The 26841-nt window shown below is 43.3% G+C and overlaps 1 protein-coding gene across 1 annotated transcript in view; it reads right to left on the bottom strand.

The window, feature by feature from the left end:
- The window catches only part of hgsnat (heparan-alpha-glucosaminide N-acetyltransferase), a 77692-nt gene that overhangs the window by 49198 nt on the left and 1653 nt on the right, over window positions 1-26841 (bottom strand). Inside the window, exons 2-3 of the mRNA XM_072256338.1 lie at window positions 26095-26207; window positions 15672-15811 (exon numbers count right to left, since the gene is read on the bottom strand). Of these exons, the coding sequence (XP_072112439.1) occupies window positions 15672-15811; window positions 26095-26207 (253 nt within the window). The remainder of the gene's footprint in view (window positions 1-15671; window positions 15812-26094; window positions 26208-26841) is intronic.

The raw sequence follows: 26841 nt of genomic DNA, 5'->3' as shown, positions 1-26841 counted from the left end.
GTTTTTGGCCGGAGGAGTTTGGTGCAATGTGAGAAAATTGACCGGACATACCAGTTAAACTTCCTGGTGTTGGAACAGACGTTGGTGGACCTGGGGATGGAATCCCAGGTCGTCAATCTGAATGAGACACAGGGGGGAGAGGGGATTTGCACTACTGAACTGAGTGCTCAGAAATGCCGGCTGGAGACTGAGTGCCATACTTGTGGGACGACCATTGCAGACTTGGAATTCACGCTCGTCAACGTGAAGAAGGAGCAACGGAATTCCGAGCCAACACTGCGGTCATGTACTGATGAATTAATCCAGCAAGAAGAAACAATGACCTACCTTCGAAGGGATCAGCAGAAATTCAAGACATCGATCCAGAAAAGACTGGAAGACTGACAAGTTGGGGAAGATTAAGGAAGTGTTCTGACTAAGGCCAATAGAAAACCGAGAGCCCAGGGAGGGAAGTTTGACTACACTCCCGAGGAGGTGAAGAAATAGAGGACAGATCTCGGAAAAGAGGGGCAGACACTTGAAAGGAACCTGAAGATGACTATCAACAGATTAAATGAAGTGGAAAAACTGAAAGTTGACCTGGAAGACATCATCAGGAAGAAGAAACTGGAAGCTGAACATCCTTTAACTGCTGCTTTTCAGGTCAGGGTGGAGAAAGCTGGTGGAGTAACTGCGTCCCAGACTGAGATGGTCAAGAACCGTGAGTCAGAACTATTGAGGCTGCGGCGAGAGTTGAAGGAGTCCCCGAAGAAGCTGACGTCTCGACTGCAGGAAGCTGAAGGGGTAGCCCCGGCTAAATGTTTCAGTTTGGAGAAACTTAAACAGCAGCTACCAATCGAGGGAATGAGGAAAAATACAGATTCGAAGGATGATGTGCTGGATATGTGGTACTTGCTGCTTTTCGCTAACTTCCCCGTGATTGAGGAAGAGACCTTTGGCCCTTCTCCCACTGAGTCAGGTGTAGGGGGAACGCCCAGCTGTGGGCAGTCTGAGTTACAGCAGGACCAGGAAGGAAAAGGAGTGGGGCCCCGGACACGGGACAAGGGGCTCTGAGTTGGAATGGTGGCCTGAGTGAGAGAGGAGTTGGCAGGCAGGCCCGAGGTATCCCTAGTAGTGTCTGAGCCTTTAGGGTTTAGGTGAGGGGGTACGGAGGTCTTGGAGGGTTGAGAAGCTCCCAGATAGGTTGGCTTATGTAGCGCTCGTGGGACGGCGTAAGGTCCACTGTCACTGTGTGTATTTGTGTATGTGTGTGTTGTGTGTCTGCAGGACTGGTTGGCGAGTCATTTAGAAGTCATGAGGACATGACTTTGTTTGGTGGGGGGAGAGTGTAAGGGGGTTTCGTCTTTTATGTTACTGCTTAGGCTAATTAAAATGGCTTCTTTGTTATGTTATACTTGGGAAAGCTTCTTTGTTATGTTAAACGCTGAAAAAGTTCTTGCGCTAGCAGCTTGTTTTGGGTTACAGTGTGATAAGAACATGCTACGAACCAATTGGGATAGTTATGTTTTTGGTGTATTTGAAGATATTCTATGCACGGGGTTTTGGGAGAGAAGGCGGGAGAGAGAGACAGAGGATGGACCAGGTGCTGTGAGTCTGCTAACCGGGTCGGACCCTGAGCAAGGCGTTCAACAAGGAGAGGAGACGGAGACGGACTCGTGTGGAGCGTCTGGTCGACCACCGTTGTTGGTCCCAGGCGGCCGGTCGAGGTGATCCGAGGGGTCGCAGGGTGAAGAAAAAGGGTCTTCAGCTCCAACTGTTTGTGCACGAAGAGATTGAACTTTGATAAGTGTGCCGCCTTTTATTTTCCTTTTATATTTTATTCTCAATTAATTATATAGCTCCAGTAATATTTATAAACTGTAAATCATTTAATCGTATCTGGTGTATTGTCTGTTATTTGGGCGGGGTGGGGTACATCACACAGCATCCACACAAACGGATTTCCCAGTTTGGCGGGGCTGAGGGCTGTTTCCTTAGATGACAGCAAGCCGCGCGACCCTGAGGCTGGCCGGGGGGGGCTACATTGTGGGGGCTTTGTCCGGGATTGGATCTTCTGGTATGCTGTGTGGTGGCCCTGTTTAAATCAGTAATGTGTGTCTCTGTGGGTTATTTGCTGGTTATTGCTGTATGTGTGGTGGGTGAGGTCTTTGTTCGAGTTCAGACTAGCATTGACAAGTTGGAGGTGGCACTAGGGGCTGTCCATGCTGTTGGGAGAGAGAGGGAAGAGTGGTCTGATTTGGAGGTAGTGTCTGCGAATAAATGTTCTAGCTCTGGCAAGCTCCACCTGGCGTTTGGGATACTGTCCACCCCAAGAGGGGTGGAGGCGTGCGAGATGTGCGCAGAGCGATCTCACAGTTGTTAGATGAGTGGCAGTGCTCAGCTGAAGGAGAGCAACAGGGATTGGTTGAAAGTTTAAGTAGGCGGGCTGGTGACGGTGTTAGAGCTGTCAGGTTCACTTACACCGTAGTGACAGCTATCAGTTATTTGAAAGAGGGGGTAAGTTTTCAGTATGTCTTCTCTGGCTAGGAGGGCGGCTAAATTGCTTGCAGTGCCAGGGGGATCATTTCAGGGGATCAGCCCCTCCTTCAGTTGTTCAGCTGATCAGAGGGGTGTCGGGAAACTTCGTGGAGGCCCAGTGGGGGAACGGCTTGGGCTCTCTGGGGAAGCACGTTCCCAGCAATGTACCAATGAACTTCCGAAAGGAAAAGACCCTATTCCTGAAGGCTTAGAGGGACCACGCCCCAGGGTGTCATTACGGATAGAGGGAAGCAATGCTAAAGCCATCCTCTTCCCCGGGGCGCAGGTCAAGTTGTTGTACAGTTCGTTTTACAACCGGTATCTGAAGCATTTACCCTTGACAACCGCAAGGGCACTGGAGATTTTGGGTACCAGTGCCAGTAGTTATCCAGAAGACGATGATTGGTTAATGACCCTGGAGTTCATGGGGGCATTGTCTGGGCACCCAGTGTGTCGAGTTGCTTCTGAGGACGTGTGTAGCAGCCCTGAGCCGGTACCAAATTTCAACGAGACCCAGCGGCGGTACGGCTTGGGGAAAGTAACTGGGGGTGAAACCCTCTTAGTAGACGTTCCGAACTACCACGAGGGAGGGGAGTTGACCGCTGAAGACACCTCAGTGAGAGAGAGGTCGCGGCAACTAGACCCTGGCGGCATGGAAGATGAAGGCAGCGTGTGTGTGGATTATGCGACGTGGTTTAATTGCTGGATCTGAGGAGTAGATGTTGCCAGATCCTGAGGAGTGCGGCTGTCGAGCCGAAGACAGCCGTTATTAGTTCCCTAGGATTCTTCTGATCCGAAAAGATGCCCAAGGGCATATCCGGAGCCCCTGCATCCTTCCTGCGGGGCATGAGGAAGACCATGGGGGAAGTGAAGGTGTGTGGAGTTTTGGCGTATCTGGATGACCGCCGAGAGCTTGGATTCGCCTGGGGGGGGGGGGGGGGGGAGGACTATGAGGCAAGGCAAGTGGCTGAGCCCAGGCAAAAGAAGCGAAGTGTCACATGCAGAGGAGTTTGTGGCCGGAGGAGTTTAGTGCAATGTGAGAAAATTGACCCGACATACCAGTTGCGCTTCCTGGTGTTGGAACAGACGGTGGTGGACCTGGGGATGGAAACCCAGGTCGTCAATCTGAATGAGACACAGTGGAGAGGGGGGATTTGCATCGCTGAACTGAGTGCTCAGAAATGCTTGTTTTGGGTTAGAGTGTGATAAGAATATGTTACGAACCAATTAGGATAGTTGTTATGTTTTTGGTGTATTTGAAGATTTGAAGATATTGTATGCGCGGGGATTTGGGAGAGAAGGCGGGAGAGAGAGACAGAGGATGGATCAGGTGCTGTGAGTCCGCTAACAGGGTCAGCCCCCGAGCGGGGCATTCAACGAGGAGAGGAGACGGACTCGTGTGGGGCGTCTGGTCGACCACCGTTGTTGGTCCCAGGCGGCCGGTCAAGATGATCCGAGGGGTCGCAGGGTGAAGAAGAAGGGCCCTGAGCTCCAACTGTTTGTGCACGAAGAGATTGAACTTTGATAAGTGTGCCGCCTTTTATTTTCCTTTAATATTTTATTCTCTGTTAGTTATATAGTTCCAGTAATATCTATAAACTGTAAATCATTTAATCGTATCTGGTGTATTGTCTGTTACTTGGGCGGGGTGGGGTACATCACAGAGCATCCACACAAATGGATTTCCCAGTTTGGCGGGACTGAGGGCTGTTGCCCTAGACGACAGCGAGCCGAGCAACCGAGACTGGCTAGGGGGTGCTGCACCATAATAAAATCCAAAGAAGCAGGGGAATCATCTTTTTTAGTACCTCTAGCCCTCCTTATAGCCATAATGAAAGAATATTACACTTAAGAAAGTTTCGAGACAGGTTGGAAATGGTAAGATAACTTGTGCTGGAGCAACTGCAGATTGCTGTTACTCCATCAGCCACCACCAGGAAATCCCACTCCAGTATTTTTTATTGTATTGTTCTTATTTTGAAATATAAATATTTGCACTTAAATTAGTTGAAATCAGTATGATGATAATATTGAAGAAATAATCATGACCTTACAATATAGGAACAGAATTAGGCCATTTGGTCCATCAAGTCTGCTCCTCTATTTTATCATGGCTGATTCATTTTCCTTCTCAGCCCCAGTCTCCCGCCTTCACTATATATCCCTTCAAGCTCTGACTAATCAAGAATCTATCAACCCCTGCCTTGAATACACACAATGACTTGGACACCACAGCCACCAATGGCAAAGAACTCCACAGATTCACTCTCTAGCTAAAGAAATCATCTGACATTCCCATTTACAGCTCTCAATCCATCTTTTGATAACTTGTCTTCACATTTTCTTTTGACTTGCACCATCTCTATGTCACATTACATTTAACCACTACATTACAATTTTCCTTTTGCTTCTTCCTCCTCTTCCTCTTTGCATTTTAAGACCCGTTGATTTTAACTTGTTCCAGTTCAAATATATTATCTAAAACGTTACTAGCTCCCTCTCTATGGATGCTATATATAATTTTTAAAAATAGAATAAATGGTGATGCTTCTTGCTATTTGACTGCTATGCATGAGAAGCAGATCTTTGAGCTCAAGTTAATTTTGCTGCCCAAACGTCTCATCTCGATTCTCTTGCAATACAAAAATTTATTACGCTATGTCTGAAAACTTAGAGCTCCCTAAAAATTCCAAGGATTCACAGTCCTGGAACTTATTCTGTAGAGTAATCATGATCTGGAGTTCTGCCCACAAAGGGCAGCAGCAGTTTCAAAGGTGATATTCAACAGAAATGGATAGATAGTTGAGGGAGAAAATAATTTACAGAAAGAGCTAGGAACAGGATTGATAACATTGCACTTAAAGATAGAAGACGTGGTTTTGAGAGGAGAAAAACTGCATCTACTCTACAGTTCCAAGAAATATTCTTTCAGTTCTAGGCAAGTGGCCCTCAACATTGTACTGTTCCTTCCAACCCCACCCAAGTTTGAAGAAAACAGGCGCTCAGTCACTAAACTGTCAAACCCTCAGAACTAAAAATCTGATATCACATCAGAATCAGATTTATTATCACCGGCATGTGGCGTGAAATTTGATAACTCAGCAGCAGCAGTTCAATGCAATATACAATATAGGAGAGAGAAAAAATAAAAACAATAATAATAAGTAAACTAATTACAGCATATGTATATTGAATAGATTAAAAAACATGCAAAAAACAGAAATACTGTATATTAAAAAAAGTGAGGTAGTATCGAAGGATTCAATATCCATTTAGGAATAGGATGGCAGAAGGGAAGAAGCTGTTCCTGAAACGCTGAGTGCGTGCCTTCAGGCTTCTGTACCTCCTACCTGATGGTAACAGTGAGAAAAGGACATGCCCTGGGTGCTGGAGGTCCTTAATAATGGACACTGCCTGGCTGAGACACCGCTCCGTGAAGATGTCCTGGGTACTTTGTAAGCTAGTACCCAAGACGGAGTTGACTGGATTTAAAACCCTATGCAGCTTCTTTTGGTCCTGTGCAATAGCCCTCTCCCCATACTATTCAATAAATTCCTGGTTAATCTTTTACAGCACTCTGCAGCTGTACTGACCCATAACACTCTATTGCCTTATAATCTAAAAGTCTATCAGATTCTTGCACGGTCTGTTCCTAACTGCCAGTTACAAACTCAGGGCCACAGCAGGCATCAAGATTTCCCTCAAGACACGGATAAAACAGACCTGACCTCACCAATATTATCCTTACACCAATGCCCCACAAGCCTGCTTTCTCAGTCTTTGCATTACTTCCTCCACACTCATAACTGGATAGCCAGATTCTACTCAAACTCCATTTACAAGTCTGCAGATAACACCACTGTAGTGGGCCAGATCTCAAACAATGATGAAACAAAGTACAGGACGGAAATAGGAAGGTTTGCAGCATGGTGTCAAGATAACAACCTCACCCTCAATGTCAGCTAAATGGAAATGCTGGTCATTGACTTCAGGGTATAGGGTGCAGAATATACCCCTGTCTGTATCAAAGCTGAGGTGGAGGAGGTTGGTAGCTCAGGTTTCTAGGTGTAAATGTCACCAACAAATTATCCTGGTCCAATCACATGAAAGCACACCAGCGCTTTTATTTGCTTAGAAGGCTAATGAAATTCAGTACTTCCTTAATGACAGTCACTTAATTTTACAAATCCACCACAGAAAGCATCCTATCAGATGCAGCATAGATTGGTATTGCAACGGCTCTGCCTAAAACCAGAAAAGTATCAGAGTAACACAGACAAAATGCTGGAGGAACTCAGCAGGCCAGGCAGCATCTATGGAAAAAAGTACAGTTGACGCTTAGGGCCAAAACCCTTCGGCAGGACTGGAGAAAAAAAGATGAGGAATAGATGAAAGGTGGGGGGCGGGAGGGAGAGAGAAACACCAGGCAATAGGTGAAACTTGGAGGGAGAAGAATGAAGCAAAGAGCTAAGAAGTTGATTAGTGAAAGAGACAGAAAGGTATGGAAGAAAAAAGGGCGGGAAGGAGGCAACAGGCAGGCAAGGAGATAACATGAGAGAGGGACAAGGGGATGGGAAATGGTGAAGGGCCATTACCATTTAGGGCCCCAAACAGTCCTTCTAGGTGAGGTGACACTTCACCCCAGAGTCTGTTGGGGTCATATATTGTGTTCAGTGCTCCCAGTGTGACATCTAGTACATCGTTGAGACCTGACGTAGATTGGAAGACTGCTTCGCCAAGCATCTATGCTCTGTCTGCCAGAACAAGCAGCATCTCCCAGTGGCTACCCATTTTAATTCCACTTCCCATTCCAATATGTCAATCCATGGCCTCCTCCACTGTTAGGATAAGGCCACATTTGATTGGAGGAACAACACCTTATATTCCATTTGGGTAGCTGCCAACTTGATGGCATGAATATCGATTTCTCAGATTTCCAGTAATGCCTCCACCCACCCCACCCCCTTCACTATTTCCCATCCCCTTGACCCTCTCTCATGTTATCTCGTTGCCTGCCCATCACCTCCCTCTGGTGCTCTTCCCCACCCTTTTTTCATCCATGACCTTCTATCTTTTTCAGCAATCAACTTCCTAGCTCTTTGCTTCATTCCTTCCCCTCCAAGTCTTACCTATCGCCTGGCGTTTCTCTCTTCTCTTCCTCCACCCCTTTCAAATCTATGCCTCAGTTTTTTTTTCCCTCCAGTATTTTGTGTAAAAGAGTACAGTCGACGTTTCAGGCCGAAACCCTTGAGCAGGACTGAGCACTGAGTACCCAGGTACATTGCTTTATATACTGTTGCTGAGGACAGGGGCAGAAGAGGGGGAGCAACCTAACAGGGAAAGCCACAGTGATCAGGACTTTGGCACTGAGTCTGGGTCTGTAGCTCAGAAGAAAAGAGGCAGAAGAGGACAGCAGTGGTAATAATGGATTCAATAGTCAGGGGAAAAGACAGGAGATTGTGGATGTGAAAGAGACACCCAGATGGTATGTTGCCTCCCAGGTGTCAGGAACATCTCAGATCAAGTTCACAGCATTCATAAGGGGGAGGAAGAGTAGCCAGAAGTCATGCTAAGCACTGATACCAATGGCATTGCTAGGAAAAGGGATGAGACCCTAAAGAGGAAATACAGGGAGCTGGGAAGGAAGCTAAAAAGCAGGACCTCAAAGGTAGTAATTTCAGAATTGCTGCCAATGTTGCCTCTAAGGTGCGCATGCACACATCTTTTGCTACTAGTGCACAAAGGAATTGCACAAAGAATTTGCGTCATGATAGACTTTAGGACCTGGGAGCAGACCATTGCCCACGGCTGCTGCTGTCTGAAGTCGGGGTAATTCAGTGTAAATATAAATTAAACACCATCTAGAATTACTGATCCATTAATTCTAATACGTTAGTGGCATCAATCAACGGAACAGAAGTACTGTGAATTCAGCAGCAACCACGAGTGGCGATTCCTGAGCTCCCCAGCTCCCCCAGCTGCTAAAGTCCATCCTCACAACACAAATTATTTGTGCAGTTCCTTTGTGCACTAGTAGCAAAAGATATGAACGTGGCAAACTCCACGAGGTAACATTGATTGCCACCTGTGCCACACACCAATGAGGGCAAGAATAGGATGATATAGCAGATGAATGTGTGACTGACGAATTGCTGCAGGGGGTAGGGTTTCATGTGGATTATTGGGATTTCTTCTGGAGAAAGTATTTCATACAAAAAAAAGACAAGTTACACCTGGATTTGAGAAAAACAGATGTCCTTATTAACAGATTTGCTAGAGCTGCTGGGGAGGGTTTAAACTAGATTGGAAAACAAAGTGGTCAGAGGAAGCAGCAGGTAATGTATATGTATAGAGACTATAAGGAAGGATAGGCGATGGATAGAACATAATTGTAGTCAGTTGGATGGGTTGAAATGTGTTTACTTTGGTGTCAGAAGCATCAGGAACAAAGGTGATGAACTTAAAGCATGGACCAGTATTTGGAGTGTGACGAAAGACCAAGTTATCAGAAGATTGATGCTGATGAGAGAGATAAGAGAGACAAAGGGAGAAGCGTTCAAAATGTTAATGAGAGAGGAGAGAGATTAACGAAAAGAGACACAGTTCCGAGTATTGACAGACCGGTTGCTTTGAACCTCAACTGTTTGAAGTTTGATGGACAGGCGATACCCCAGCAGGGGGATAAAAGGAACAGGTTCGCTAAGGCAAGACAGACACCACGAGATCACGAGATAACGAGACCCTGGAAAAGCAGTGTGCCCCCACAAGTTGGTGGGAGTTTGGAGGTCTGGTCGCGGGACCGACCATAGACGCACAGGGTGAAAAGGTACGATCGGCGGGAACCTGGTGTGTGTGTCCGCCCTTGCCTGGGTGCTGGGTTCACCACGGAAGAACAACCGTATTCGGAATGGAGGGGTCACAGTCAGTGACCTCCGAAGACAGTAAAAGGGCTCGCCTGAAAGCTAACTGCGGGGAACATCAAAGGTCTGTTGAATCGAAATTTACATTCGTTCTCTCTCTCTCCAACGGCACAACAGCGATTACTGTGAACTGTACTCAGCTGAACTGAACTCTGCGTCACTTGAAACTGATCATTTTACCCCTAGACTGCGATAGAGCTTGATTGATTCCTATTATCCTAGTTCTGTGTACATGTGTGTTTTATCATTGCTAACCTGTTGCATTAATATCCTTACGATTAGAGTACTGTGTTACTTATTTCTTTAATAAAACTTTCTTAGTTCCAGTAATCCAGACTCCAACTAAGTGGTCCATTTCTGCTGTTTTGGCAACCCCAGTTACGGGGTACGTAACATAAGTGGGGATCTCGTCCGCGATTTTGAACGCTAAATTTGGGACTGGGTAAACTGATTGGGTTAAAATTCCCGAAAGAAAGAAAGAGCAAACAGCAGAAATGGAGATTGAGGAATTTCTAAAGACGCCAACCTTGGAGGCATTAGAGGATACCAGGAAATCAGAATTGGCAACTGTGGCCAAACGGTTGAATCTTTTTAAGGGGAAGTTGACAATGAGAAGAGCAGAGATGCACAGAGCTATCATAGAGCATTATGTATCTAAAGGTGTGTTTCCCCAAGGGGAGCTGGAGGTGGTATCCATGGGAAAACCTGGTGGAGAAGCAGTACAGCTGCAGATTGAAAAATTGAGGCTCGAGCACGAGTTCCGGGACAGGCAGTTAGAGCAAGAAGCGAGAGAGAAACAGAGGGAAAGGGAATTTGAGCTGGAGAAGTTAAAGATGACACTAGCGCAGGGGCCCATGCTGAACCAAGGTGGAGGGTTCAGGGCAACTCAGGAGGTTAGGCTGGTTCCCCCATTTGAGGAGGCCGATGTTGATCGGTACTTTCTCCATTTTGAAAAAGTTGCTGCAAGTAAGGACTGGCCGAGGGATAAGTGGGCTGTTTTGCTTCAGAGCGTACTTAAAGGGAAGGCTCAACAAGCTTACTCGGCCTTGTCCGCAGAAGATGCCCAGAGGTATGATGTGGTGAAAGAGGCCATACTCAGGATTTATGAGTTGGTCCCGGAGGCATACCGGCAGAGGTTCCGGAATGCGAGGAAGCAGTGGGGCCGCACGTACTTAGAGTTTGCCCGTGAGATGCAGATATATTGTGAGCGTTGGTGCGCCTCGAAAAGGGTCAATGGGGATTATGACAGACTGCTACAGCTAATCTTGATTCAGCAGTTTAAAAGTTGTGTCCCTGAAGGTATGAGACCCTACCTAGATGAGAAAGAGGCAGACACTTTAGCCACAACTGCTAAGTTAGCGGATGAATACACGTTAACGCACAAAGCAAAGTTTACCCCGAGTAAAGGCCACCAGAAGGGTAGTCAAGAGGGCGAGGAGAGTCCGCCAGAAAAGTCAGGAAGTAAGCCGGGGACTAGTGAGACGGATAAGGTAGACAGGAAGCAGTTTGGTAGGAAGTCTCCTGGGGTCGTATGCTATAATTGTGGGAAAGCCAGTCACTTTGCGTCCAGGTGCTTTGCCCCAAAGAAGGAGACGGGGAAAGGAAAAACGACTCCGACTGGCTGTATTGAACCCGCAAACAAACCACTAGGGGAGGAGAGGTCTGATAAAGTTCAGGAAGGGCGCGAGAAGTTTATTTCGGCAGGATTGGTGTCGGTGAAGGAGGGGTCAAACCCAGTTCCAGTGCGGATCTGGAGAGACACGGGAGCTTGTCAGTCACTGATCTTAAGGAGTGTTTTAGACTAGTTCAGGGACCGAGACTGGGGAGGTCAGTGTGATAAAAGGCATTGGGAAAGGGACTGAAGCAGTACCTTTGCACCAGATACACCTAAAAAGCGACTTGGTCTCCAGACTGGTCACGATCGGGGTGAGGCCCAAACTACCGATGGAAAACGTGGAGGTCTTACTCAGTAATGACCTCGCCAGCAGAGAGGTGTACCCAGCAGTAAGGTTGACAAGCCAGTCTGCCAGGATTGAGGCCCCGCCCATGGACTCACAGGTTTATCCCGTTTGCGCAGTGACTCAGTGCATGTCCAGAAAGGGTGCCGAAATGAATATAGATTTAGCTGAGATGTTTTTACCAGCCTTGTACAGGGGGGGTTAGAAAGTGAAAAGATGGAGCATAGTAAAACAGGAGGAAGTGAGGGAATTGAGGTAGATTTATCATTAGCAAGGAAAGAGTTTGTACAGGCACAAGAGCGAGACGAGGAGCTGATGGTTTTGGCGGAGACAGCTCTCTCCTGAAGTAGAATTAAAAAGGGAGCCAGTGGGCTATTATGTGAAGGAGGGAGTACTAATGAGGAAATGGAGACCACGTACCGTGCCCACAGATGAGGAATGGAGGGGTTGTACACCAGGTGGTAGTGCCGAAAATTTATAGGGGCGAGATTTTTAACCTGGCCCACAAGATACCCTTTGGTGGACATTTTGGGGTGAGGAAGACAGTCGACAGAATTATGAGAGAGTTTAACTGGCCGAACATGAGGAAGGATATTATTGAATATTGTAGGTGATGTCATTTATGTCAGGTGGTAGGAAAGCCGAACCAAGTCCTGCCTAAAAGCGCCCCTTCAACCGATACCCGCTTTCAGGGAACCTTTTTCCCGAATAATTGTGGGTTTTGTTGGTCTCCTGCCCAGATCTGCGAGTGGGCGAGAGTATGTGATGACTATGATGTGCACTGCCACCAGGTTTCCGGAGGCGGCGTTCCTGGCAAGCGTCAAGGCTCCCGCAGTGGTAAAGGCGCTTGTGAAATTTTTCACTACAGTGGGGCTGCCCAGGGAAATCCAGTCAGATCAGGGGAGTGTCTTCACATCTCACACATTCCGACAGATGTTGGATGAGATGGGAGCAAAGCAGATTTTGGCCTCCGCGTACCACCCAGAGTCCCAAGGGGCGTTGGAACGATTCCACGCCACATTAAAGACCATGATTAAAATTTACTGTCAAGAGAAAGCTAACTGCGGGGAACATCAAAGGGCTGTTGAATCGAAATTTACATTCGTTCTCTCTCTCTCCAATGGCACAACAGCGATTACTGTGAACTGTACTCAGCTGAACTGAACTCTGCGTCACTTCAGACTGATCATTTTACCCCTAGACTGCGATAGAGCTTGATTGATTCCTATCATCCTAGTTCTGTGTACACGTGTGTTTTATCATTGCTAACCTGTTGCATTAATATCCTTACGATTAGAGTACTGTGTTACTTATTTCTTTAATAAAACTTTCTTAGTTCCAGTAATCCAGACTCCAACTAAGTGGTCCATTTCTGCTGGTTTGGCAACCCAGTTACGGGGTACGTAACAGGAGCTACGATGATTAGATTAGATTCAACTTTATTGTCATTGTGCCGAGTACAGATACAAAGCCAATGCAATGCATTTAGCATCTGACCAGAAATGCAAAGAATAGTGTTATTTACAAAATAACTGCAAATAAAAAAAGTGCTACAGCACACAAATATAAAAGTACTGAGACAATACAATACCGATGCAATACCGCTTAGCACTGTGATGAGAGGTTCAACAGTGTCAAGCCTCAGGGAAGAAGCTCTTCCTGTGCCTTCTGGTGCAGCTACCGGATGGGAAGAGAGTAAAAAGTCCATGGTTAGGGTGAGATGCATCCCTGATAAAGCTTTTCGCCCTGCCCAGGCAGCGTTTATGGTAGATGTTCTCAATAGTGGGCGTTTGGGTGCTAATAATCCGCTGTGACTACAATGATGTGACCATTACAGAGCCTTGGCCATCACAAAGGCAGGAATAGCAACTGCAGGGTTTAGATGTTTCAAAAGGGACATGGAGGGAGGTAAAAAGAATGGGGAAATGGCATTGCTAATCAGAAATAGTCTAATGAGTCAGACTGGAGGAGGTCAGAAACAGGAAGGGAGCAATCAATCCACTGGAAGTATTTTTGAGCCCCCCCCTACCCCATTTGCAATAGGAATGCTGAGGAACAGATCAATAGGCACATTTTGGAAAGTTGCAAAAACAACAGGACTGTCACCATAGGTGACTTCAACTTCCCTAATACTGACTGGTACCTCCTTAGTGCAAGAGGCTTTGATGGAGCAGAATTTGTTAGTAAGATTCCTACCACAATACATGGGCAAGTCTACAGAGGAGAGGCCATACTGGATCTAGGACTAGGTAATGAACCTGGGCAGTTGACATATCTCTTTATGGGTGAGCCTTTCAGTAACCATAACTCCTTGACCTCTACCATAGCCTTGTACAAGGATAAGAGCAGATGGCATGGGAAACTAGTTAATGGGGAAGGAGAAAATTATGAGGCACGAACGTGGGAGCATAAAGTGCTCCCAAGCCCTGAGAAAGGGTCTCGGCCCAAAATGTCCCCTGTTCATTTCCATGAATGTTGCCTGACCTGCTGAGCTTGTCCAGCATTTTGTGTGTGTTGAATTAGAAACAGATGCTCTCAGGGAAATGTACAATGGAAATGTGGAGATTGTTTCGGGAGCACTGGCATAGAGTTCTCGATAGGTTTGTCTCACTGAGGTAGGGAAAGGTTAGTATGGTGAAGTAGAATAAATATATGCAGCTTGGGTGCCCAAGACTCTTGCATAGTAATGTTGTAATTTTATGCACTGTACTGCTACAAAAAAAAATAAAACAAATGTCATGACATATGTGAGTGATGATAAACCTGATTTTGATATGGGTCTCTATTGTGGACTGAGAGTGGAAAGGGAGCAGTAAGAGGGGAATCATGGTTGGGAAAAGGGAAAGGAAGATGGGAGGGAGTGGAAAGCATCAGAGAGACATTCCCCGATGATCGATAAACCAATTGCTAGGAATCAAATGACCTTGTCTGTTGTCTCAGTGCTAGGTATATCTGCAACCATGCCAACCACCCACCCATGACACTCCTTTGCCATCTGTTCCACACCTCTCCCACAGTGCTCCACCCTTGCTATTCCCAACATTCCTTTGCTCCCACCAGATTTACAAACTCTCTCTGCTCCACAGCAACAAATACAGTACTGTGCAAAAGTCTTAGACACCCTAGCTACATACATGCCTAAGACTTTTGCACAGTACTGTAGGTTACAACATGGCATTGACAGCATGCAGAGCAGGGCTGAGAAGTAGCAGGTGGAGTTCAATCCATAAAAGTATGAAGTAATATGCTTTGGAACATCAAACTTGATAGCAGAGTACATTTAATGGCAGGATTCTTAGCAGTGTGGAAGGACAAAGGGATCTTGAGGTCAAAGTTTGGGAGGGGAGGTTAAGTTTAAAAGCTGCAAGGTAATGTTACAGCTCCATAAAACTCTGGTTAGACCACACTTGGAGTACTGTTTTACAGTTTTAGTTACACACACCAGTCCTCACGGAGGAGTCAGCAGTAGAAAGGGTGAGCAGTTTCAAGTTCCTTGGTGTCAACACCTCAGAGGATCTATCCACCATACTAATGCAATCACAAAGCAGGTACACCGGAGGCTATACTTCATTAGAAATTGGAGATTCAATCTGTTGCCAGAGACTTTAGCAAATTTATAAAGTAACAGCATGGAGAGCATTCCTACTGGTTTCATCACTGCCTGGTATGGAGGCTCCAATGCACAGAATCAAAAAAAAAGCTTAATCACAGGCATGAGCCTCCCCATTGTCAAGATCATCTGCAAAAGGTGGTACCTCCAGAAGGCAGAATTCATCATTAAGGACGCCCAACATCCAGGACATGCTCCCTTCTCACTTCTACTATCAGGCAGGAGACGCAGGAGCCAGAAGATGCACACTCAATGTTTTAGGAACAGCTTCTCTCACCACACCGCTCCCCTCCACCCCCCCCACTGCCATAATCACATTTCAGAATGGCCTGTGAACCCAAGAAAGCTACATTATTTTGCTCTCTTTTTGAACTACTTATTTTTTTATATTTCTCATTGTAAATTGTATTAATTTTTAATGTATTGCACGGAACCCCATGCCGCAAAACAACAAATTTCACAACACATCGGAGATAATAACCCTGATTCTGATTATCATTGGGTCTAAACTTAGGAATCACCCCTCTCCCACTCTTCCCCTAACAGCACTGTGCATGCATCTTTATCAGAAAGACTTCAGTGCTTTTCAAAGGCAATTAGGAATGGACAATAAATGGCAGCCATACCAACACTACCCATAGCCAAGAAAGAATTTTAAAAACTAACCTGCACACCTCATCTGTGACGTTCAACTGTAACAAAACTGCATGTTTAGTGTCAATGGCAAATGTTGAATTCCCAGGGGGTTTTTGTTGAAGTTCCAAATGCTTTTTTGGAGGCACACTACCAAGTTTCTGAAACTTGCACTGAGAAACAAGATAAGAAAATCAGAAGGAAAATGTTAGCTATTGATTCATGCTTGGCTTCACAACTTAATTTATTCTAAATCCCATGACTGAAGCTGTAACCAACACGAAAATCAATCAAATTAGTAACAAGAAAATTAAAACATACTTAAACACACCACAAACCACTTCCATATGTATTTCCACACTATTTAAATTGGGTCAATTCAACAACAATTTACAGGCAATTCTACATTACATGCTCTGGGGTGGGGTTGGAGAAGAGCGGGGTCACATTCTAGAAAAACATCCATTCAATCTCTATTTTCTGTAATGCAAAGCCACATCTGTGTACGTATCAAGAAAAGCAAGTTGTAATAATATTGAAGTTTTTATTCCATTATCTCAATTTTTGGGTGAATTTCTGTTATCTGAAATGTAAAGCAGAATTTACCTGTTATATTGCACGCTTAGAAATTGTAAAGCACCATACAAGTGCTTGATGCTGTCATTCATGGGGATATTAGGACAGATGACAAGAAGGTTGGAAATGAGGTTGGTTTAAAGGAGTATCTTAAGAGAAGAAAAAGTTAGATGCGCAGAGAATTGCAGAGGTTTAAAGTGAAAACTCACATGGGACTTTGTATTGACAAAGTGATGAGAAAGTGACTGAACTCAGAAATAATTAGAGAAGCAAAACTTGGATGTTTATAGAACCTGCAGGAATCAGTAACGCAATTCTTATTGGTAAATGCCAGCAAGATTGGCACTACAGTGTCTCACACAGATACGCACATCTCAAATGTAATTAAAAGCAGCACACAGATGGGAATCCAGCAGCAGAGCTCGATATTACTGGGATTTCCTAAAATTTTATACTGGGGAAAGTAGGTTTTCAAATCCTGCACCAGTACAACCTATGCAGCAACTATTGCAAAACTGATTTCTTTGAGGACTGGAGGGATGCAGTGGAGAAAGAAAAAGGAAAACATTAAGTCCTTCTTTTAGAACCATTTGTGTTTGTGTTTTTTCCCCCCAAGCTGCTTCATTTGTTCTTTTAAAATTCAATCATTGAAAATTGTCTCAAGTGTTTAGTTCAATTTTATACACTCAGTGGCCACTTTATTAACTACCTCCTGTACCTCATAAAGTGGCAATTAAGCACATGCTCGTGGTATTCTGCTGCTGTAGCCCATCCATTTCAAAGTCTGACATATACTACCTTCAAATGCTCTTCTGCACACAACTGTTGTAACATGTGGTTATTTGAGTTACTGTCACTTTCCTGTCAACTTGAACCAGTCTATCCATTCTCCTCTGACCTGTCTCATTAACAAAGTGTTTTTACCACGCAATGGATTTTTTTTTGGGGTTTTTTTTGCACCATTCTCTGTAAACTCCAGGAACTTGCATGTTAAAATCTTGGATGATCAGCAGTTTTTGAGATACTCAAAGCAGGCCATCTGGCACCAACAATCATTCACAGTCAAAGTCACTTCAGTCACATTTTTTTCCATTCTGATGTTTAGTCTGAACATCAACTGACCGTGCTTTTATGCACTGACTTGCTATCACATGATTGGCTGATTTGACCATAAGATATAGGAGCAGAATTAGGCCACTTGACCTATTGAGTCTGTTCCACCATTTCATCAAGGCTGATCCAATTTTCTTCTCAGCTCCAATCTCCTGCCTTCCCTCTGTATCCCTTCATTCCCTGAACAATCAACAATCTATCAATCTAAGTGAATGGACTACAATGGTAGAGAAGACTTGCTACAATTGATTTGCTGAGACCACTTTGGGAATAGTTGAATTTATAGTTACAGGAATTAATAGGAAGCAAGTGTCTTGGAGGGATACTGGTTGATTGTTAGGATAAGAATAAATTACTGTGAGGATGTTGGTTCTAGATTTGAGGAGAATGACAGGTGAGTTCATTGAAATGTTCAAAATTCTTTGCAGCTCAATGGGGTAGTTGCATGGATGATTCCATAGTCTACAAGGCCATAAGATATAGGAACAGAATTAGGCCATTTGGCCCATTGAGTCTATTCCACCATTTCATCATGGCTGATCCATTTTTCCTCTCAGCCCCAATCTCCTGCCTTCCCTGCCATATCTCTTCATGTCCCGAACAATTAAGAATCTATCAGCCCTTGTCTTAATTATACTATAGACTTGGCCTCCACAGCTGCCTGTGATAAAAAAAAATTCCACAGATTTACCACTCTCTGGCCAAAGAAATTCCTCCTGAGCTCTATCCTAAAAGGACACCCCTCTATTCTGAGGCTGTGTCTCAGGTCCTACACACCCCTATAATAGGAAACACCCTCTCCACATCCACACTATCAAGGCCTTTCACCATTCAATAGGTTTCAATTAGGTCACATGTCATTCTTCTGAACTCCCAATACAAGCACAGAGCCATCAAATGCTCTTCATACAACAAGCCATTCAATTCTGGAATCATTTTCGAGAACCTCCTTTAAACCCTCTCCTGTTTTAGCACATCCTTTCTAGGATAAGGGGCCCAAAACTGTTTGCAGTACTCCAAGTGAGGCCCCATTAGTACTTTATAAAGTCTCAACATTATATCCTTGCTCTTATATTCTAGCCCTCATTAAATAAATCCTAACATCGTATTTCCATTCCTCACCACAGACTCCACCTGCAAATAAACCTCCAGGGAACCTTGAACAAAGACTCCCAAGTACCTTTATGCCTCAGAGTTTTGTATTTTCTCTCCATTTAGAAAATTGTTTACTCTTTCATTTCCTCTACCAAAATGCATGACCATACACTTCCCAACACCGTATTCCATCTACCATTTTCTCACTTATTTTCCCAATCTGTCCAAGTCCTTCTGTAGTCTCTCTACTTCCTCAAAACTACCTGTCCCTCCACTTATCTTCATATCGTCTGCAAACTTTACAACAAAACCATCAATTCCATCATACAAATCATTGACATATAATGTAAAAAGAAATCGATCCCAACACAGGCCCCTGTGGAACACCGCTAGTCACTAGCAACCAGCCAGAAAAGGCTTCCTTTATTCCCACTCTTTGTCACCTGCCTAATCAGATAGTGCTTCAACTATCTGATATCTTTCCTGTAACACCATGGGCTTGCAGCTTGTTAAGCAGCCTCATGTGTAGTACTTCACCAAAGTCCTTCTGAAAATCCAAGTACACAACATCAACCAATTCTCCTTTTTCTATCTTGCTTGTTAGTTCTTCCAAGAATTCCAACAGATTTGTCCGGCAAGATATTTCCTTGAGGTAACTATGCGGACTATGGCCTATTTTATCATGTGCCTCCAAGTACCCTGAGATGTCATCCTGAATAATCAACTTCGACATCTTCCCAACCACTGACGTCAGAATAACTGCCTATAATTTCCTTTCTTCTACCTCTTTCTCTTCTTGAAGAGTGGAGTGACATTTGCAATTTACCAGTCTTCCAGAACCATTTCAGAATCTAGTGATTCTTGAAAGATCACTACTAATGCCTCCACATTTTTTTCAGCCATCTCTTTCAGAATCTTGGGGTGTACACTATCTGATCCAGCTGATTTATCTACCTTCAGACCTTTCAGTTTCCCAAGAACCTTCTCTCTAGGAATAGTAGCTTCACACATTCATGACACCTGACACCTAGAACTTCCACCATACTACTAGTGTCTTCCACGGTTAAGACTGATGCAAAATACTTATTCAGTTTTTCCGTTATTTCTTTGTCCCCATTACTACCTCTCCAGCATCACTTTCCAGCAGTCCACATCCACTCTCACCTCCCCTTTAAACTTTATGTATCTGAAGAAAACTTTGGTATCCTCTTTAATACATGTGCACATTCCTTTATCAGAAATTCTGAAATCCAAAAAGCTCCGAAAACCGAACTTTTTTTCACCAACAGCTGACGTCACTCAGGAGTAAAGTGGCAGCACTAGCAGAGGCCACCAGACATCAGTTGTGGCTCAGCGCTCATACTGGTTACACATGCATTTGCTGTTCGCTGATATTTTGAGTTCACTGTTGACTTTGTTTAATTTCACTGTGAAAATGTCAAAAAGAGCTGCAGATAACCCTATGGGTAACAATGAGAAAAAGAGAAGGAAGCATATATCATTAACAATAATGCAGAAAGTGGAGTTATTGCAGAAGCTTGATCGTGGCATGTCTGTGTGGCGTCTGACTGAAGAAAATAGTGTCCGAACTACCACTGTATATGATTTAAATAAACAGAAAGAAAAATTACTGAAGTTTTATAGTGACAGTGACGTTCTACATTTATTCCAGTAAGTCATTTACCATGTGTTTGATTCGGTTCGTTTGAAGCTGTATATTTTTATGTTTTATTGAATGTTCTAGTTGGAAATAAATTTTTTTCTTGTCATTATTCCCTAAACAATACAGTATAACAACTATTTACAAAGCATTTACATTGTATTAGGTATTATACGTAATCTTTATACTTTATTGTCGCCAATTGATACTAGAACGTACAATCATCACAGCGATATTTGATTCTGTGCTTTTTTGCTCCCTGGATTACAAATATTAAATATTAAAAATAGCAAAAATTAGTAAATATTAAAAATTTAAATTATAAATCATAAATAGAAAATAGAAAAATGGAAAGAAAGGTAGTGCAAAAAAACCGAGAGGCAAGGTCTGGATATTTGGAGGGTACGGCCCAGATCCGGGACAGGATCTGTTCAGCAGTCTTATCACAGTTGGAAAGAAGCTACTCCCAAATCTGGTCGTATGAGTCTTCAAGAGATGACTTAAAGTATACGGGAGGATGTGCATAGGTTTGGTGCGCCGCTGGGTCCTAAAGTCCACCACACTGAGACAGGTTAAATAAGGGACTTGAGCATTCGTGTTTTTTGGTATCGGCGGGGGGGGGGGGGGGGGGGGGGTCTGAAATCCGAAAAATTCTGAATTCCGAAATGCAACTGGCCCCAAGGATTTCAGATAAGGGATTGTGGACCTGTATTATTGGCCAGCTTACTTTCATATTCTATCTTTACCTTCTTGTCATCTTCAGAAGTTTTCTGATGACTCTGCCATAGTTGGATGCATCAGCAAGGGAGATGAGGTTGAGTACAGGGCTACGGTAGGAAACCTTGTCACATGGTGTGAGCAGAATTATCTGCAGCTTAATGTGAAAAAGACTAAGGAGCTGGTGGTAGACCTGAGGAGAGCTAAGGTACCGGTAACCCCTGTTTCCATCCAGGAGGCCAGTGTGGACATGGTGGAAGATTACAAATACCTGGGGTTACGAATTGACAATAAACTGCACTGGTCAAAGAACACTGAGGCTGTCTACAAGAAGGGTCAGAGCCGTCTCTATTTCCTGAGGAGACTGAGGTCCTTTAACATCTGCCGGACGATGCTGAGGATGTTCTACGAGTCTGTGGTGGCCAGTTCTATCATGTTTGCTGTTGTGTGCTAGGGCAGCAGGCTGAGGGTAGCAGACACCAACAGAATCAACAAGCTCATTCGTAAGGCCAGTGATGTTGTGGGGATGGAACTGGACTCTCTGATGGCGGTGTCTGAAAAGAGGATGCTGTCCAAGTTGCATGCCATCTTCGACAATATCTCCCATCCACTACATAATGTACTGGTTGGGCCAGGAGTACATTCAGCCAGAGACTCATTCCACCGAGATGCTACACACAGCGTCATAGGAAGTCATTCCTGCCTGTGACCGTCAGACTTTACAACTCTTCCCTTGGAGGGTCAGACATCCTGAGCCAATAGGCTGTTCCTGGACTTACTTCTTGGCAATATTTACATATTACTATTTAACTATTTATAGTTTTATTACTATTTATTATTTATGGTGCAACTGTAACGAAAACCAATTTCCCCCGGGATCAATAAAGTATGACTATTAATGACTTTTTTAGTTGCCTTCTGTTGATTTTTAAAAGCTTCCCCATCCCGTAACTTCTCACTAATTTTTGTTCTATTATATGTCCTCTCTTTGGCTTTTATAATGGTTTTGACTTCTCTTGTTAGCCAAGCTTGTGTCATCTTACCATTAGAATACTCCTTCCACCTTGGTATGCATACATCTTGTGTCTTCCAACTTGCTTCCAGAAATTCCAGTCATTGCTGCTCTGCCATCATCCCTGCCAGTGTTCTTTTCCAATCAATTCTGTCCAACTCCTCTCTGCCTCTGTAGTTCCCTTTATTCTACTGTACTACTGATACATCTGACTTTAGCTTCTCCTTCTGAAATTTCAGGGTGAATTTGATCATATTATGATCACTTTCACCTAAGGGTTCTTGCACCTTAAGCTCTCTAATCAATTCTGGTTCATTGCACAACACCCAATCTAGAATAGCTCTTCCCCCAGTGGGCTCAAGCACGAGCTACTCTAAAAACCCATCTCGTATTTGTAAGGGGGTTTCGTCTTTTATGTTACTGTGTAGGCTAATTAAAATGGCTTCTTTGTTATGTTATGCTTGGGAACGCTTCTTTGTTATGTTAAACACTGAAAAAGTTCTTGCGCTGGCAGTTTGTTTTAGATTATCTACTGATAAGAGGACAAATGAACTAATTGGGTTAGTTGTTATGCCTGTGGGGTGTCTGTAAGAGATTGTATGCGCGGAGTTTTGGGGGCAGAAGGCGGGAGAGAAAGAGACAGAGGATGGACCAGGTGCTGTGACTAACGGGGTCGGACCCCGAGAAGGGTGTTTGGCGAGGAGAGGAGACGGACTCGTGTGGAGCGTCTGGTCGACCACCGTTGTTGGTCCCAGGGCGGCCAGTCGAGGTGGTCCGAGGGTCCTGAGCTCCAACTGTTTGTGCACGAAGAGACTGAACTTTGATAAGTGTGGCGCCTTTTATTTTCCTTTTATATTTTATTCTCTATTAATTATATAATTCCAGTAATATCTATAAACTGTAAATCATTTAATTGTATCTGGTGTATTGTCTGTTATTTGGGCGGGGTGGGGTACATCATACAGCATCCACACAAACCAATTACCCAGTTTGGCGGGGCCGAGGGCTATTTCCTTAGATGACAGCGAGCTGAGCGACCCTGAGGGTGGCCGGGGGACTACATATGCATTCTACAAAATCCCCCTCTTGGAATCCAGCACCAACCTGATTTTCCTAATCTACCTGCATATTGAAATGCCTCATGACTGAGTACCATTCCCCTTTCGGCATGCATTTTCTAGCTTCCATAGTAATTTGTAGACCATACCTTTATTGCTGTTTGGGGATCTGTATACAACACCCATAGGGAGTTTTTACCCTTACTGTTTCCTAGCTCTATCCACAATGATTCAAAACCTTCCACTCCTAGGTTACCTCTTTCTAAGGATTTGATTTCATTTTTCTCCCAACAGAGCAACAGGCGGCCTTGCTACCTGTCCTTTTGATACAATATGTATCCTTAGACATTAAGCAAAGATTAGATAGTTGTATTAACGAGGTGCTGATGTTTAGTCTAAATAACAACTGAACCACTTGACCATGTCTGCATGCTTTTATGCATTGAGTTGCTGCCACATAATAAATTGGACACTAGTAGTGTTTGAATATTCTGAAAGTCAGTAACATTGAAAAATATCTAGAAACTTCCAGTCCAGCTTTGGGACCAGAACTCCTTCGGTAGCCTTCAGATTCCTCATCATCAATCTGATAACATAAATGTATCAGCAAAGTACATTTGTTTCTCCTTCCCATCTAGCCTAGGTAACACTGGGTGTGGAGTCACCACCTGTGATGGACATATGCCAGCAAAACCTGCCCCTTAAAAAGTTAATCAGAGGCAGATAACTTCAAAAATGACAACATTTCCAATTTAAAATTAATGGGAGTCACACAGGGAATGCTCCTCTGATAACAATAATTTTCTTTGTATTTTTTCAAAGTTTTTTCAGATCAAAACATACGTACTTAGAAAGTAACAAAATCACAAAACAGAAATAGATTTTGTTATGGCACAAATGGTAGCCAATTGACCTACAGTAAGATACTGACCCCCTTTTTAGCATTATATTGAGTTTCTTCCCCTTAGCCTATAGAACTACAAACTATTTTCCTGATGTCCCTTTCCAATTCTGTTTTGTAACTACCAACTATTTCCACCACCTTTACATGCACAGCAAAATACTTATACTCAAATATAAAAAAATTCCTTTCACGTCCTGCTTGTTCCTTTAGGTTTTCACTTTGTTTATGCTATCTGATACTTGAATCAGCTACAGATGGAAACTTTTCCTCCCACTTACCACTGAAGTTATCAAGTGGTTCAATGATTCAGTGTATTCTCAGTTACTTTCAGAAAAATTAAGATCAGATTACATATAGATGGAGAATAGAATGCTGTAAAACACATTCAACTGTTGCTAAAACTTCAGCAAGTTGCCAACTTTGAATGCATCTAGTGACACTTTTCAACTTAATCAGAAAAAATTGTACCTATGATGTAACCCTTGCCTTTGTGATTGTACAAATGTACTTTACTTGAAGCCTTGTAAAACAATGCCATTTGAAACTCACCCAAAAGCAGAAACTGCACTCATAGAGGTATTCAAACGTTTCAAAAGCAGAACAAAAATAAATAACGTTATCTGGGTACCAATCCCTGAAATTTGGCCAGATCTGCAATGCCTTCTAAAAGTATTCAGACCCCAACCCTTTGTTCAGATAACTAAGTACTGCAACCAGGGATTTTAATCAATTTAACAGAAAATTTTTATTTGTGAATCACATGTCCTTTTTTCACAGCAGTGCCAAAAAACAGGAAATATTGTAAAGCATGAAAAAATAAAAATTCAAAAACTGGAATGTCAGCAGTTTGAAAACATTTGCTCACTACTGATTTGAGCCACCTCTCACTGCTATTACAGCCAGTAGTCTTTTCAGATTAGTCTCTATTAACAACATGCTGGAGCAAGACTTGCCCATTCCTCCTTGCAAAATTGCTCAAGCTAAACCAAGTTGATTGGGGAGCACAGTGGACAACAATCTTGAGGACTTGCCACAAATGTTCAATTTGGTTGTCAGGACTTTGACTGGGCTACTCAAGGACATCAATTTTCTTCATTTGAAGTCACTCCATGGTTGCCCTAACAGTGTGCTTTGGGTCATCCTGCTGAAAGATGAACTTCCTACTCAATTTAAGCTTTCTGGCAGAGGCTAGCAGGTTTTCAATGCAGTATCTCTCTCCGTACTTAGCAGTATTCATCTTCCCATCAATCCTGACAAGATTGTTTTAGTCCCATATGCTGAACAGCATCCCCATAACATGATATGACCTCCACCATACTTTACAGTCGGGATGGTGTTACCTGGCAAATGCGTATTACATTTACACACAGGTACTGCTTAGTGTGGAGGCCAAAGTGTTCCATTTTATTCTCATCTGACCACAAAACCTCCTTGCACATTGTTACAGTATCTTCTAAGTGACACTTTTCAAAGTCTTTATGGGCAAGGATATGCATTTTTTAAAAGCCAGGGCTTCTTCCTTGCCATTATTCCATAATAGCATTTTTGTGCAAGGCCCAAGAGATTGTGGAACCACGAACCTCATCTCCAGTTATAGCCACTGACTGCTGCAACTCACTTAGAGTGACTGTTGGTGTCACAATAGCCTTTCTTACAAGTGCCATTCTTCTCCAGCATCCAAGTTTAGAAGGACAGCCTGACTTAGGCTGTGTGGAAGTGGTTTCATATATTTTTCCACGATGGACTGCACTGGTAAGCTCAGCATCTTTGAGATGGTCTTGTACCCTTCCCTAGATTTGTGCTTCTCTATTATTCCCCTGATTTGCTCTTTTGTCTCCATTTTGGTCTGATCTGCTGAAAATCTACCATACTGTCAGCCCTTACAAAGCAAAGGAGTATTTATTCTTATGAATTAATTGAAAATGGTTACCCTCCAATTTTCTACATCAACAAACTGGGTGAGTTGGTCAGGTAACACTTATATTGCATCTGAGGAAAGTTAGCAGAGCAATTACAAAAGGGATGACTACTTTAATAGCCTCACAATTTTAGTTTAATTTTCAGCAAACAATTGGAATTTTTCCTTTGATTTGACAAGATGCACAATATTTTGTAGATTAGTTTAAAAATTCTACTTCAATACATTTTAAATTTAGAAAATGAGACAATAAAATGTAAAAATAGTTGTAGAGGCCAAACTTTTTTCCAGCCATTGTATATGTGAAGTTAGTTTTGCTCCAGCAAGAACATTCTCATTTGTACACCAGTGAACCTAGATGCAACAACCGCCGGAATACAACTTAACTTACTGTAACACTCACCTGGTAACAGTGATCTGACAGCCAAGAAACAACCAGCACCTCAGACAATTCATTATAAACACTTAAAAATGCCTGGTCCATCTCAAGTTTATGATGCTTTCTGTCGGGAGACTCTGTAATGACACAAATAAACTCAAAAACTGATATGATTGTGCAAAAAAATTCTTGAACTAGCTACTTCCAAGTTTTTCAGATACAAGAATGGTTCAGATATTATAAAACAACAAAATAATGCTAATTTGCCCATTGTAATAACTTCACAGTGCATTTCCAATGGCTTATTGATAGACTGATCAGAAGCTACTGCCAATGTACTATGTTTGTGATGTTACTCAAGAAACACTATGTCAAATGCTGTCAGTATTGCAGTGCAATTTCCTCCAAATATGCATACAAAGATACACATGTAGTTTTATCCCAGCTATTACATTTTTTTTAATTGGTCCAGCCAAATCTCATCTAAATATAATTAATTGCAGGTTGTCCTAGTCCACTAGACAAATGGACTGTGTCAACTAAATACACTGACAGCACATTTTAACATAAATTTACTCAAGTACAATAAGTACACACCCTACGTTTATTTAGAGAATGTTTCCCCAGCAATCAGTAACCAAGGAAATAAAGCTCTTACAATCAAAAAGAAATTTGCACTTCATATTGAAAATCAATACAAATGCTGATACTGAAAAGTTGTAACATAAGCTACTGGAATTGGAGAATTTTACAGATATTTTAATCACAGTG

This window comes from Mobula birostris, chromosome 4, assembly GCF_030028105.1.
Source record: "Mobula birostris isolate sMobBir1 chromosome 4, sMobBir1.hap1, whole genome shotgun sequence".
NCBI classification, from domain to species: domain Eukaryota; kingdom Metazoa; phylum Chordata; class Chondrichthyes; order Myliobatiformes; family Myliobatidae; genus Mobula; species Mobula birostris.
Note: the sequence above shows the minus strand (reverse complement) of the source record. Positions and strands in the feature narration are given on the sequence as shown.